This window comes from Pagrus major, chromosome 8, assembly GCF_040436345.1.
Source record: "Pagrus major chromosome 8, Pma_NU_1.0".
Taxonomy (NCBI): Eukaryota; Metazoa; Chordata; class Actinopteri; order Spariformes; family Sparidae; genus Pagrus; species Pagrus major.
In genome coordinates, this window is record NC_133222.1 from 1100835 (window position 1) to 1115604 (window position 14770).

The window sequence follows — 14770 nt, forward strand, 5'->3', positions numbered from 1 at the left end:
CACAGAGCATGCGCACTAGAGACTTCCGCCGCCCGAGCCGGCTGACTTCCGGTTTAGCCCCCGGCTCACTTGAACGGGGATAAAATAATTTAATCTCTTCTAGACTTTCCACATTTTACTGGGACACTCGGCTCACATGTGGCGGTGAGACGAGTCTTTACTGTTCCCTCCATTTCCACTGCTTTCACTTATGGGAAAGTGTTTCGGGGCCGCAGTGCATCACGGGACGATGATGTTTGTCCACGGCTCTCTTCAGTTTTCTTATTTAAGTCCAGGTTGGCTTGTTATGGCCGGGCGGTGCGTTTAACACTCACTGTTCAGTCTTTATCCAGAGATCACCGCCTCGTCGGGAGGTCCGGTGGAGAAAATCAAACGCGCTTGTGGAAAGTCTACGGAAGCCCGCGCGGTCGCTTCTGCGCTGCAAGGAGCAAACAGGAAGCATCGTCTGAACTCTGCAGCTGAGACTGATCCGCGTCGGCAGCAGGCTGAACCTGTCCGTTAATAACCTGCCGCCTCCGGCTGCCTCCAGAACTCATCCAGAACTCATCCGTCCTGTTTTCAGTGGTGTGACTCGTCCACCTTCTTGTCATGTAAAGTCAGAGTCAGGCTCGGTGCGTTTCTCTGATCCGTGAGGCTCATTCAGGACTGTGATCCGCTGTGAGAGCAGAGATGTCCCGGAGCAGCAGCGGGTTCAGCTGGACGGTGGTGGTCCTGACCTGCCAGCACAAAGACAGCGTGTACTCCTTCCAGAGAGGTGAGGCATCTGCTCTCTATACGATCTGTGACTGTCGCTTATTCAGGGTGTTTACAGGTGTTTAAAGGTGTTTAAAGGTGTTTAAAAGTGTTTAAAGGTGTTGTTAAAAGTGTTTAAAGGTGTTTAAAGGTGTTTAAAAGTGTTTAAAAGTGTTTAAAGGTTTTTAAAGGTGTTGTTAAAAGTGTTTAAAGGTGTTTAAAGGTGTTTAAAGGTGTTTTAAATGTGTTTTCAAAGTGTTTTAAAGGTGTTTTAAAGGTGTTTAAAGGTGTTTTAAAGTGTTTTAAAGGTGTTTAAAAGTGTTTTAGAGTGTTTGAAGTGTATTTTAATTATTCTAATAATTAAAGCTAAAAATCTAAAATATTTCTGTCATTAAAAAACAGTCACTTTTTTGCAGTTTTAGTACTTTAATTGTGATCTCCATTAAATTCTAATAATTATTTTTATTCAATAATAATATATAAACTTTGTTTATATACAGTGTTGTTAAAAGTACCCACAGTCATAGTTGAGTAAAAGTAAAGGTATGGTGTCAAAATATGACTTTGGTAAAGGTGAATATGTACTCGAGTAAACATCTTTACGTATCTGATATTAAACACACTTGAGTATAAAATGTACAAGCACATGTAAATTATACGTATATCTACACGAATGTTTACTGTAAACTATGGGATCTGATTATTGGATCCAATATTCAGCTTTTTTCTGATCGTTAGAGTCGATGTTTTTTTTTTTAACTGATTGCCAATTAAATAAATTAATTTCAAAATGTGTTACTTTGGCTTTGATGCCGCATGCAATCTGAAATGTTATTAGTATCTGCAGTTATGAAATAAATGTAATGAGTAAAAAGCACAAAGTGCAGCGTAATTATAAAGTAGTAGAAACAGGAAATACTACATTCATCACAGAAACAGTTTCTGTCAGACGAGCAGAAGCAGGAAACTCAGGAGGACAAAACGACAGAAGACAAGTCAACATGAATAATATGAATAAAAGATTTTGTTTAAAAAAAGGCAAAATCACATAAAAACAATTAAATACAAATAGACAGAATAAAAGAAATACACATAAAACGATGCCACCACATCAGAGGAATTCAGTTCAGATACACAGGAATGAAAAGACGACTTCACTCTAAAGAAAGTGGTTTTACAGAGTGACTTAAAAACAACTACTGATTCTGCAGTATCACACTAACAGGACTTATACTGCAGTATTACAACTTTTACTTCATCAGAATACTTCTTCCAACACTGGACTCAACACCACGAGTCAGAACGTGATAAATATATAAAGCAGTTTGGTGTGTGAGCACATCCGTGCAGCAACGTTCAGAACACGTGTGAACGATGTAAAGACATAAAACCAACTTTAGACGGTTATATACAGTAAAAAGATACTGTGTGTGTGTGTGTGTGTGTGTGTGTGTGTGTGTGTGCGTGTGTGTGTGCGCGTGTGTGTGTGTCAGAGCTGGAGTTGCGGCAGCAGCGTGGCTCTCTCTCTCAGGGTGCGTTGGTTTTGACGGTGCAGGACCGCCAGCAGCCGCTGGGCAGCGGGGGGGCGACGCTGAACGCTCTGCTGGTGGCTGCTGAACACCTGAGCGACAGAGCCGGACACACGGTGAGTTAAACTGCTACTGACTGTTCATTATTGATTCATATGCAGAGTATTTGCTTTGTTAATCGATTACTCTTTTTGTCTGAATGTCAAAGTGAAGATGAGGCTGAGTGAGAGATATTCAGGTCACGATCATCTGTGACAAAGAAAAGCATCAGATCCTGAAAAGTTTCCTGAAGCAGCTGGTTCTGATTTCTCCTCAGGTGGTGACAGCTGACGTCCTGGTTGACGCTCACATCCTCATCCTCCACACAGTGAGTCCAGGAACACGTTCACTTCTGCAGATGTGGGTTTGTCTTCTTCAGGCCGTGCAGATGTTTTTATCCTCCTGCAGGGTCGTGATTTCCCCTGGAGCTCCTGCAGCAGAGCCTTCTGCTGGCTGCCTCCAGAGAAACCCGAGCAGAGAGTCCAGGCTCCGGTCTGCTGTCTGGACCTGATGCTGGACCAGCTCACTAACCAGGTCTGACAGTCAAAGACAACAGCCTCTGTCAGTTTATCAAAAGCTGAGATAATAAAGATGAAACAAACTGTTGGTTCTCTCTGAGTCAGGTTTGTCCTGGTTCTCCTCCTGGTGTTTGGGTCAGCAGCACCGACATGATCCTCACCATCCCTCCTGACTTCGGTTAGTAAGCTAACAATTTCACTCATTTATTGATTACCTGTAGCGGTCTATTATTTCAACATTTGTCCTTTTACTTTTAATCACTTGAAAAATGTGTGTGTGTGTGTGTGTGTGTGTGTGTGTGTGTGTGTGTGTGTGTGTGTGTGTAGCTCTGTCCTGGGAGGGTTTCTCAGGTGTGCGAGCTTTGGCGTTACCAGGCGACGTCTCCTATGCAGCCAATCACGGAGTCTACCTGTCTGACCAACAGGTGATTTTATTCAAACAGCTACTTTTTAAAATGTTATTTCTGTGTTTACGTCTCAGTGTAACATGTTGATGATGTTTAATCATAAGCAGCTCTAACAAAATGAAGGTGCGTTTGTTTTGTCCCTCAGGGTCAGGTTAGAGACATCATCTACAAGGGGACGAAGGATCAGATTCAACGAGCAGTGATGCCTGATGGGAAAGTGCCGCTGGTGAGTGCTTCTTTCAGTCTGGACAGTCTTCACCTACTTTAAAATCGGTCACACTCTATTTATATTTTTGTATTTTTAGTATAGTTTGTTGTCTTCCTGACCCTGCAGACCTCAGCAAATTCCTCGTATGTGTCAACTTAAATAAAAATGGCAATAAAAGCGACTCTGATTCAGATTTGTGACTGAAACAGTACAAAATGAAGATATTTATAATACTCAGCTCCAGTAATGTCGTCGAGCTTCTTTCATGTATCACATGTGGCGTCCGATATGTAGGAAAATCAACAGGATGACTTAATGAACACAGCGCCGCCCGTCACGCTCATCCTCAGTCAGCCGATACAGACGGCATCAGTTCTCAAACTGTTGTTAATAACTGTTGGTTATAATTCATCCTGGTGATTCAACTTTTTACAAAGAACATGAATGAACGGGCCAAGGATCGGACCGGGCCAAGGATCGGACCGGGCCAAGGATCGGACCGGGCCAAGGATCGGACCGGGCTCACACTTGACCCTGGGATGACTTGGCCCCTTTTGTTAGCCCGGGGCTGTAAGATTCACAGGACCAGGTCTGTTTGGACAAGCAGCTAAACTTTACATTGTGGAGGGTTGTGTAAGTCCTCTGTTGACTTTAGTCCTTCAAACGGTGTAAAGGTGTGTTCAGACCGACTGAAACACACAGAGTGAATGTAGACGGTGATGGCTGAGGTAAAGAGTTTAAAATGACTTTCTGTCCTGAAGTCTGAGTCCTGTTTGTCTGTTTGTGTGAGTCCTCTCTTGCTGCACTGCTCAGTAAACTCAAACACCTCCAGATTTCCCGTTTGACTAGTTTGTAACGCTGATAATTGTCTGCTGAACGACCCGGTTCACCTCAGTCAGAATCACCTGTGAGCACGAGGTTGTTTTCTTGTCTCGAGGTTTGGTCTCAATCAGTCAGAACGTCACCAGACTCCTGTGAACCTGTCTGCACGGCTGAAGCCTGTTAGAGGCCGTTAGCAGTTAGTTCTCCTTCAGCATTTTATTCTTGTTTTGGTCTGAAATGACAAGAAGATACAGAAACCTGCAGAATAAATACTTTAATAGATATTTACATACATGAACATTATAACTCCACTTATCATGGCATTAAGAATAAATACTCCAGAACTGATGTAACCTGTTTGTCTGCCTGTCTGCCTGCCTGCAGGTGTCTGGTCCAGTCTTTTTCAGCAGGTCTGTATCAGAGAAGTTACTGCAGACTCACGTCACTCCTCCTCTGGACGGCTGCACCTACCTGGGCCTGGACTCTGGAGCTCCGCCCCTCCAGGTAACCGTAATAATCAATCGATAATAACTTGTGTGTGTGTGTGTGTGTGTGTGTGTGTGTGTGTGTGTGTGTGTGTGTTAAGTAATAATCATATGTGAAGAAATCATGATAGATGGTTAAAATGTATTTCATACCACATCAGCTGAGTGAATAAGCACCTAATGGTTGTAACGCTGACACAAAACACCTGCGAGGTTGAGATGTTCAGGAAGGGAACATGCAGTCGAGTTCAAGGCCATATCCTGCAGAGCGCTTCTGCAAAGCCTAATGAGTTTTTGGGTCGACGCCATCTTAGACCGTCTCAGAGGCCTTGCAGCTTTAAACAGAGATGAACACCTCATTAGCGAGCGTCAGCCACATTCCTCTAAAGAGTTTAAAGCATAGAGATCGTCAAAAGAGAGAGAGCGTCCAACCACGTCGCTCACCGCCCCGTCTGAAGCGCTCAGTATACGACACCAGATCCCTTTTTTACGGGCTTTTGTCTGTTTGATCTCATTATGCTTAAAGCGTTATCACACTCGGCTTTGAGGATTCCCGGTTTGATTTTTTATTGGTGACTTCTGAAACTCTGAAAAACCTTTTTGAACGAACAAAGAAAAAGAAGTCGAGACACGACAACATTTCAGAGGAAATACTGTGTTGTTTTTTACTCGACTACATTTAGTTCTCAGGTTATTTTTCAGGTTCAGGTTTTACATTCAGTTTACAGTTTGTCAAAGATTAAACTCAGATGTTTGAGAATGTGTATCATGATTCGTACCAATAACAAAACACCTCACAACATGACAACACAGACATAGAAGACGACATGTGTCAGCATTCTGCTCAGGTACAAACTGTGGTCGGGTAATTTTCTGTCAGACAGCTGATCGGATTCTTTCCTCCCTTCATCTTCAACAGATCTCTTTGTTCCTGGACGTGCTGAAGTGTCTCTGCTCAGATCTGACTCGGGATCAGTTTGTGAGCGAGGAGCGAGCCGGCTGCAGTTCTGCTACCGGGCCACAGGGGGTGGCGGTGAGGAGCGGCAGGACGGAGCTGTGGAAGATCCTGAGAGGAACTCCACTCACACTGTGTAGGTGTTTCTGCTGCTGCCGTCTCTGACACTGATCACACCTGCTGTCACCTCCGTCCTGACTCATCCAATCAGTGCTCGGCTCTCAGCCCGTCAGTTCACAGCTGCATTGACCTGCGTCCGAGTGACACCTGTGATGTGATGTCACTTCCTGCTCTATATGAAACAAACCCGTCCATCACTGGGACAAACAGACTCCATGTTTCTACACAAAGACAGAAAGAAGTTCATGTAGAACATTTGCAGAATTTACAAGAAGGAACAAATAAGTCAGAATCAGTCAGAGACAGAGTTTCACACAGTTTGTTCGGTTTCTCCTCATGATCAACTCTTAAAATCACTACATTTGTTGAGGGAGTCTGGTGATGTCGTGGTTATTTTACATCGCAGTATTGCTGCACTTACTGAAGTCAAACATCAGAGTGTTTATTCCAACACTGCTGGACACCAGACGTCTCCTCTCCTCTCAGTGTTTATCACCTGCAGGGTTCAAGCCTCAACATCACTAATATGTCGGCTTCACACTGGACCCTGATTGGCTCCAAACTAGGTGTGATGTCATAAATCTTGCGGGTGTGATAAGTGGAGGCGGGACTTTAACCTCATCTCATCGGTTCTCTGCTCTCTCTTCTGACAGCGTACGTCCCCGGCGGTCGCTATGACTACGTGACTCTGTCCGGAAAGCAACATGTGGAGCGGCTGAGCTGTGATTGGCCAGACGGAAACACGCTGTCTCACATCCAGGTGACACTTCCTGTTCCTCAGCATGCGTCAACGTTAAAACGTCTCACCGCTGCTTCGCTAACGCCTCCTGGCTTCCTGTCTCCCCTCAGAGAGAGAGCGAGGTGAGCGGACGAGCTCGAGTCATCAACAGCGTCCTGGAGGGAGATGTTTCCATGGCAACCGGGGCGGTCGTGCAACACTGCCACCTACAGGTCAGGAGCTAAATGCTGCTGTTGAGTCAATGAATGTAACAAAGTACATTCACTCAAGTATTGTACCTGAGTCCAGATTTGAGGTACTTGTACCTGACTTGAGTATTTCCATTTTCTGTTGCTTCATACTTTCACTACATTTATTTGACTTTAGTTCCTTGTTACTTTCAGATTACATGTTGCATCAGAGCCAATCAGTGCAGGTTTAGTTTAACTTCTTTTATCGAAAACCAGATATAAAAAACTCTAATCCTTTCTAAATATATGTATAATTTACTTTTACTTGTACTTTTGTTATTTAAGTACATTTAATATCAGATACTTCAAGACTTTTACTCGAGTACTACTCATATGAGTGACTAATATTTCAACACCATATCTTTACTTGTACTGGAGTATGACTGAAGAGTACTTTATACAACAGTCAGACACATTTTCCTGATTATACTCACACACTTCAACTTGTAACAGTATTTTTACAGTGTGATGTTACTTTGACCTCAGTACAGGATGTGAACACCTTCTCCACCCCGAACTGAAGTGAGCGTCGCCCTGGTTCCCTCTGTGGGATTATTGAACTGGACTTTGGATTATTACAGAAAATAATCTCTGTTACATTTAGACACTTGTTTTTAACACACGTAGAAACTTTAAACCACAGACTATGTTCCAGCCCGATTGTGACCTTTGACCTCTCCACCAGGGTCCTCTGAAAGTCCCGGCAGGTTGTTTACTGTCGGGTCTCGAGTTGATGACATCACAGTGCATCAGGCAGCTGGAGTTGGCCAATGACATCATCATCCAGGGGCATCGCATTGAGCTCCGGGAACTGAAGCTGAACGTCTACACAGCGATGGGAGCACAGGACGACTTGGAGGTACAAAAACAACACACAACATTTTTAACTCAAGATTCATCTTTCCAGAGCTTTCACACTCAGCTGCTGACTTCATCCTGTTAGAGGCTGCAACTTTTTACAGCTCTTCACAGAAAGAAGTAGGGCGGCAGATAAAAACAGGAAAAATTCACCTCACAACAACTGCAAAATACAAATTCATGTTTAAATCTCAAAATTGAGCTTTTGAAGTATTTTGATCATTAAATGTGAACATATCACCTCAAGTCTCAAACCAGAGAACTGAGACATGAAGACATGAATCTTCTGTCTGTGCTTCCTCCTCCTCCTCCTCCTCCTCCTCTCAGGTCTCCTCTGATGATGGCGGCGCCTCCTTCCTCAACCAGAGTTGGAGCCTCTTCTACAGCAGAACAGGAATCCAGTAAATGATTTTAGATTTTGACTCGTGTCTCTAAACTTTTTGTGTTGATGTTTATCCGACATCCTTTAACGAGTCAAACAAAAGTGTTTTTGAATTGTAATTCAAAAACATGAGTACGAATTAAGTTATTTCTATTTTTTAAAGTCGTATTTTTTAAATGTTTGTACAAGAAAAGTTTAAAAACAGACTGAAATATTATCTGTTGTCTAATCTCTCCTCTCCTCTCCTCTCCTCTCCTCTCCTCTCCTCTCCTCTCCTCCTCCTCCTCCTCTCTTCTCCTCCTCCTCTCCTCTCCTCTCCTCTCCTCTCCTCTCAGGCCGGAGGACTTGTGGGTCACAGGAGAACAGCGCTCCCTGCTGGAGGCCCGTCTCTTCCCGGTGCTCCACCCCAGAGAAGGTGCTGTGGGTGTGGGGGGAGGTGTCGGCTGGCTGCTGGGGGGGGACGGATGTCTGCAGAGCTGGAGGAAGGCGTGGAGGCTTTCTCTGAAGGAGGTGATGTCCCTCACCCACCAGGAGGCGGAGCTACAGTGGAGGGAGGAGTTACTGTTCCTGGCAGGGAGGAGGGGAGTGATTGATGCCCTGAGGAGTCGCTCAGACGTCTGCCTGCTGCCTTGCTTCAGGGCAGCGGTGCTTGGAGGCCAGCAGGGGGCGCTGCTGGAGACACTCGACAGCAGTGAGTCTGAACGGTGTTGACACAAGGACTCAGATCTGTTACTAAAGGTCATTCACATTCATCATTTCCTGTTTGTTTAGTCAAGATCCTGTTTCTGGTCTTGTTTCAGTTGCAGCAGGAAGCCCGGAGCAGGGGGCGGAGTCGAGTGCAGCGATGGGCTTGGCCGCTCGCTGTCTCTCCTGTATTGCTGACGTGTTGGTGTGCATGGCGGGGGGGAGGGGAGGGCTGAGGAGCGGACCGGCCGCTAACAAGGCCTGGAGCTCCGCCTACTCCTTATTGGAGGAGGGCGACCTGAGGGGCGGAGTCCAAGCCCTGGCTTTGCAGAGAGCCCAGTGGCTGAGCAGGTGAGCCCCACTTTCAGTTTTCTGTCAGACTTTCCTGTGAATGTACCTCTAAGACGAGACGACGGCACCGCACAGCCTTGAGTCTAATGTCACTCGCAGTATCGCAGCTCAACATTCAAGAAGAAAGAGACGACTGTAAACCTGTTGACAGGAAACCTCCAACTGCAAACAAGCTCAATTATTACTCTTTTGATTCAGAATTTTTGATCCCTGGAGGTTTTATATTTGACAATCTGTGACATCATCACAATGTAAAGTCTATGGATCAGCGGACTGAACACTTCTGCACATAATCAGTGTGCTGCACCTTCAGGACATAAACCTGGAGGCTATAAAACTTGTCTGGCCTCCTGTGGTGTTTTCATGCACGTTGGTGATGAACTGTTTTCTTTATGACTGCCCCCTGCAGGCCCGACCTGCTGGTTCGGGCGGCACGGCACTATGAGGGCGCCGGCCAAGTGCTCCTACGACAGGTTTTGATGTCATCACAGAGGTTCATCTCAATTGGCCAGGGTGAGGTCCCGCCCCTTGGCGAGTGGCAGGAAGTGGAGTGTCCGGCCAGACTCGACCTGGCAGGTGAGTCCACTGAAAATCAGTAGTGGAGAGTAACTTCAAGGACTTTACTTAAGTATCATTTCGAGGTACTTTACTTGAGTTTTTACATTTTATAAGACAAAATCGTAAGACACCATTTGTGTGTGTAAAACCTCAGATCACACAGCAGCATCAGTCTTTCCAACACGTAGAAATCTTTTGATTTGTTCCTCCAGAAGTGATTTTTTTTCCTCATGACTGTAAGAAATAAATCTGAATTCTATTATGTTTGTTTTTGTAATAAATAAAATGTTTAGCAGTAATGTGACATGACTCATTGTAACATGCAACTTCAGCGGTGAGTTCCCTCTTTTACTGATGCCGCTCGCCATCTTCCTGTTCTACAACGAGCAGTGATCTGTGAGCGAGTGTGCATGTCAGTTTTCAATTTCATGTGTACGACTGCTAAATGGGTTACAAGTCAAACAGTATCATATGTAAATTAATATATTTAACTTTTAACAAACTTTAACTTTATGGTGGCGAGTGTGCTGTGACTTTGAACATTTGTAACATGAAGTGTCAGAAACTAGATTTATGCTGTTTTTTGGCTTCATGTCAAGCTACTGTCTTTTTTATTACTGGAGACATATGTTGCTTATCTAGATACTCAGAAGTAAAACAAAAAGGTAGTCGGACTGTGTTCGCTCAAGTTTTCACTTTTGATTTTCAGTGACTGTCGAGCCTCCACTGACTCACGACATCATCACATTTGTGTTTCAGGCGGATGGAGCGACACTCCGCCCATCGCCTTTGAGCACGGCGGCTCTGTGACCAACGTTGCTGTGAAGATTGACGGGAAGCGTCCTATTGGTGCGAGGGCCCGTCGCATCAGAGAGCCCCGCCTCCTGCTGGTCTGCTGCATCGGAGGGCGGGACAGTGGGGTTTCCAGGGAGACGGTGTGTGACACCCTGGATGACCTGAAGGACTACTGTCAGCCTCACGCACCTGGTGGGAGACAGACTCTGCTTATTAATGAACAGATCAAAGAACAAGCTTTGTTTACTTACCTGTGTGTGTGTGTGTGTGTGTGTGTGTGTGTGTGTGTGTGTGTTACAGGAGCCCTGCTGAAGGCGGTGTGTGTGTGCAGCGGTCTGGTGTCTCTGTCCTCCCAGAATCCTTTGGAGCAGCAGCTGATGCAGCGGTGGGGAGGAGGGATGGAGCTCCAGAGCTGGTCGGTGCTGCCAACCGGATCTGGACTGGGTGAGAAACCAACAACATGAAATACAAGTTAAAGTTTGGATAAGATAATCAGACAATTACAACATTTCCAGTGCAGCACTTTACTTGTAACGCAGTATTATTACAGTGTACTTTTACCTGAGTAAAGGATCAGGTTACTTCACTAGTGGGAGGCGGCTGATCAGTTCTCGTCCTGCAGGTACCAGCAGTATCCTGGCGGGGGCGCTGTTGGCTGCAGTCTACAGGTGTACCGGTCAAACCTACGACACAGACTCTCTGATCCACGCCGTCCTCTACCTGGAACAGATTCTCACCACAGGTCCTTGTTGGTTTAAAGTTGTTGTCATGTTGGATCTGGATGCTCTTATTTTCTTAACGTGTTCCTTCCTGGTCGGAGTCAAAGATCAGAGAAGAAAACAACCGAGCCTGCTGCCTCTCTCTGATTGGACTCTTTTGTTTCTCCAGGTGGAGGCTGGCAGGATCAGGTGGGAGGTCTGGTGGGCGGAGTCAAGGTGGGTCGATCCGAAGCGTCTCTGCCGCTGCGGGTGGAGGTGGAGCCTCTCAGTCCTCCCGAAGACTTCCTGGTTTCTCTGGAGCAGCACCTCCTGCTGGTGTACACCGGCAAAACCCGCCTGGCTCGCAACCTGCTGCAGGTCCGTCCGTCCGTCTGTCTGTCTGTAGTCTCACTTCCTGTGTTCAGGTAGTCAGTCAGATTAAAACTGTTCACATCGATCAGAAGAAAAGTAAATTCTTCTGAAAGAAATGTCATCGAACTATAAAGCCAGGAGTCCTCGTTTGTCGGCCTGTTCGACTCATATCTCAAGAAAAGTTCAGCAGATCTTCTTCAAACTTGGTCGGTGTGTCGCCGGGAACCCAAAGAAGTGCTTTGTCGAGTGTGAAGTTGTTTGGAGAAGAAATAACATAAAAAAAAAACAGTGGCTCTTGACTTTTCCAATAAGAGACGCATAGCTTCAACATGCAGCAGCCAATCAGGTGTCGTTTGTTCTTGACGAGTGTTCGACGGAGCGACTTCAAACCTGCCGACAATTAATATGTTTTGAATAAACAAGTGAACAGCGAGTAGTTCAGCAGGGTCTGTTTGATATAAACACTGTCACATCACAGCGGGGCGGGGCTTCAGGGCTCTGACGGGTTTAAGGCCGGAGGTAAACTGGTCCACAGTCTGAGAGCAATGCAAAACAATCGCTCACAAAATGGCTGTTAGGTCCTGGTGAGTGTTAGTTTTCTAGTCATTATAAGATGGTTGTTAACATAATAAGACTCTGTAAGTGTTAACGCTGGTGACGGTGACGATGATGGTGATGATGATGATGGTTTTGTCTATAGGATGTGCTCCGTAACTGGTACAGCCGGCTGCCGTCGATTGTCCAGAACGCCCAGCAGCTGGTGGCCAACTCTGAGGACTGTGCCAGAGCCTGTTCAGACGGTGAGACGTTCACCACAACACGGTTTATATTAATGCAACTGCATGAAGTTGGACAGAGGTGGAGGAGGTGTTGACATCGTTTTAACTGATCAGACTGTTTCTCTGCGGTGTTAATGTTACAAACACAGCGTCAGCAGCCTGACTACTGTCCAAAGTACAAACCAGCTGTAAGAATCCCAGTTTGGATTAGAAACCCTGATCTCAGAGCTGTGAAAAGTAACTTGACCTTCATTTTTCTGGGAATAATCCAGTCCATTGTTGGATTGATTTGACTTAAGTTATCAGATGAATGTAGTAGAGTGGAAGTTCAGTAGAAAGTACGTCATAATTTCCCTCTGAGATGAGGTGCAGTAGAAGTAAAAGTACTCAAGTAAAATAATTCTTGATACTTCTCAACCAGGTTAAAGGAACAGTCCACTTGGATCTCAAACTGACTATCCTACATTTCCCAGAACACCCTTATCCAAACACGACACAATGATCACAAAAAAGTGGTGAAAAGATCAAATCCGTCCTTCTGCAGGTTCTCTGTCCAGACTGGGTCTGTGTCTGGACCGGTGCTGGCTGCAGAAGAAGCAGATGGTTCCTGGATGTGAGCCGGCCTCAGTGAGGACCATGATGGAGGCCCTGAGGCCGCTGGTCCTGGGTCAGAGCCTGGGCGGGGCCGGAGGCGGGGGCTTCCTCTACCTGCTGACTCGGGAGCCTCGACAGCGGCAGGCGGTGCTGCAGGTCCTCAACAACACACCGGTAAGAAACCAGATCAGTGAGGCGGTTTCCACCCGACAGTAACATGTCTGAGGTGTTAGTGTAGAGTAATGCATCCTGATGAGTCCCCGACAAGGACGTCATCAATGCAGAGATGATCGTTGTTATAGTAACAGGACGCCAACTCACGTCCCGTAAAACAAGAAGACGAAGAAGAAGCCACAACAACAGGCAGAACGAATGCACACTGATGTAAATGATTCGTCTGCTCTCTGTTAGCAGCAGATGTTTGTCTGTTTGAACTAGTAACCAACAACATGACCAGACTCCCTTAACAAATGTAGTGATTTTAAGAGTTGTTTCATGAGGACAAACTTTGTGAAACAGCTACGACAAATTCTACATCATTGGTGCCTTCTTGTAAATTTGTATTATTTTATATAGAGCAGGAAGTGACATCAGATCACAGGAAGTCACTCAGACGCAGATTCATGTCACATATAAACGTGCTTTATCAATTACATGCAGCTCAATGTGGTCATGTCTGTTATCAAACCACAGACAGCTCATGATCGGTTACTTTATTTATTAGTGAAGTCGTTTTGAATCTTGAACTCCAACTTTCAGTTGTTTGTGAATAAAAATGTGAAGAAAGAAAAACTTGACAACAAAAGACGTCGAGTCATGGAAGAGAGATGAGATTAAAGTGTGACTTCAGTAAACTTGTTGATTGTTAATCGTCTGTTTTGTGACCATGGTGGTGATTGTTTTTTTTTTTCAGGGTCTGGGAAACTTCAGCGTTCACTCGGTGGAGCTGGACATGGACGGGATTACAGTCCTGCCTCCGTCCTGAGGACACACACGACCGGACAGGCTTTATCGTTTTATTTCAGGGAACCTATAACAGAAGGAAGGGACATGATGACATCATTCCAACATGGTGCCGGTTGTATAGTAGTCTACGGGAGATTCACGGACAAGTCTTCACTCCTCGGGTCGATTAAACGAGCTTACAGGACATTTTAAAGGGATGAGTCGGGTATTTAGAAGTTGGGTTGTATGAGGTATTTATCCATGGGCAGGGTTTCAGCTACAGGAGGTGGCGGTCAGCAGTTTGGAGACGCAGCTTCAAAACACATAATTATGTAAAAAAAGACAAATTAAGTGGCTTAGATGGAAAAGTACTCAGTGATTGGTGATGAACTCAACTTTAAATGGCAGGTTCACATTTTCTAATGTGTTTAAAGGTCCAGTGTGACAGATTGTGTGACATCATATTAAAGTCAGGGTTGGTAAGTTGTTTCAGAGGCCTCTTTTGTTATTGTGTAGAAAATCTCTTAACCTCCCGACAGCAAGCAACACATTTTTCCTCCTTTTTGGCCGAGCCGTGACAACAAACTCAGACAAACTAACCAGACGCTTCAATGTGATTCAGATTGTGAATGAAACTTTCTGTAATGACGCTGGTGACGTCACGTCTGAGTTTTTGGAAAACAAAAAGCAGAAATGAACCTGTGAATGTGTAAAGTTTGCACTCAGAGTTCAGGTATTAACATGAATGTGAAGGATTCCTTTTTATATATTGTATGAATTTATTTTGTCAGTGAAGTTTTGAATTTTTCTAAAGATTATGTCCCGTATGTGATCAAGAGTAACTGTATTCACTTAATAAACTGACAGAATAAACACTCAAAGTTCTTTGTTTGTGGTCTTTTCTGTTCAAATAAATGTGTCCGTCACCACAGGAACGATTCAAAACTGTTGATTTGACAAGACGTCATTT

The 14770-nt window shown here is 45.0% G+C and overlaps 1 protein-coding gene across 1 annotated transcript; it reads left to right on the top strand.

The window, feature by feature from the left end:
- The first annotated feature begins 268 nt into the window (after window positions 1-268).
- On the top strand, window positions 269-14685 carry fcsk (fucose kinase). Its single transcript, XM_073471881.1, has 23 exons — window positions 269-754; window positions 2226-2377; window positions 2578-2628; window positions 2709-2834; window positions 2924-2996; window positions 3146-3243; window positions 3371-3451; window positions 4640-4759; window positions 5660-5831; window positions 6469-6575; window positions 6665-6766; window positions 7470-7643; window positions 7970-8043; window positions 8360-8715; window positions 8825-9059; window positions 9469-9635; window positions 10377-10604; window positions 10713-10856; window positions 11035-11154; window positions 11301-11488; window positions 12183-12282; window positions 12806-13029; window positions 13769-14685. Exons 1-23 carry the CDS (start codon window positions 670-672, stop codon window positions 13838-13840), a joined length of 3249 nt encoding a protein of 1082 aa, XP_073327982.1. The 5' UTR covers window positions 269-669; the 3' UTR covers window positions 13841-14685.
- The last annotated feature ends 85 nt before the right edge of the window (window positions 14686-14770 follow it).

Coding starts and splice junctions, on each gene's coding strand:
- fcsk (XM_073471881.1), top strand. CDS start 670: ATGTCCCGGAGCAGCAGCGGGTTCAGCTGGACGGTGGTGGTCCTGACC. Junction 3,452..4,639: donor CTGATGGGAAAGTGCCGCTG/GTGAGTGCTTCT, acceptor GCCTGCCTGCAG/GTGTCTGGTCCAGTCTTTTT. Junction 11,155..11,300: donor GGAACAGATTCTCACCACAG/GTCCTTGTTGGT, acceptor TTGTTTCTCCAG/GTGGAGGCTGGCAGGATCAG.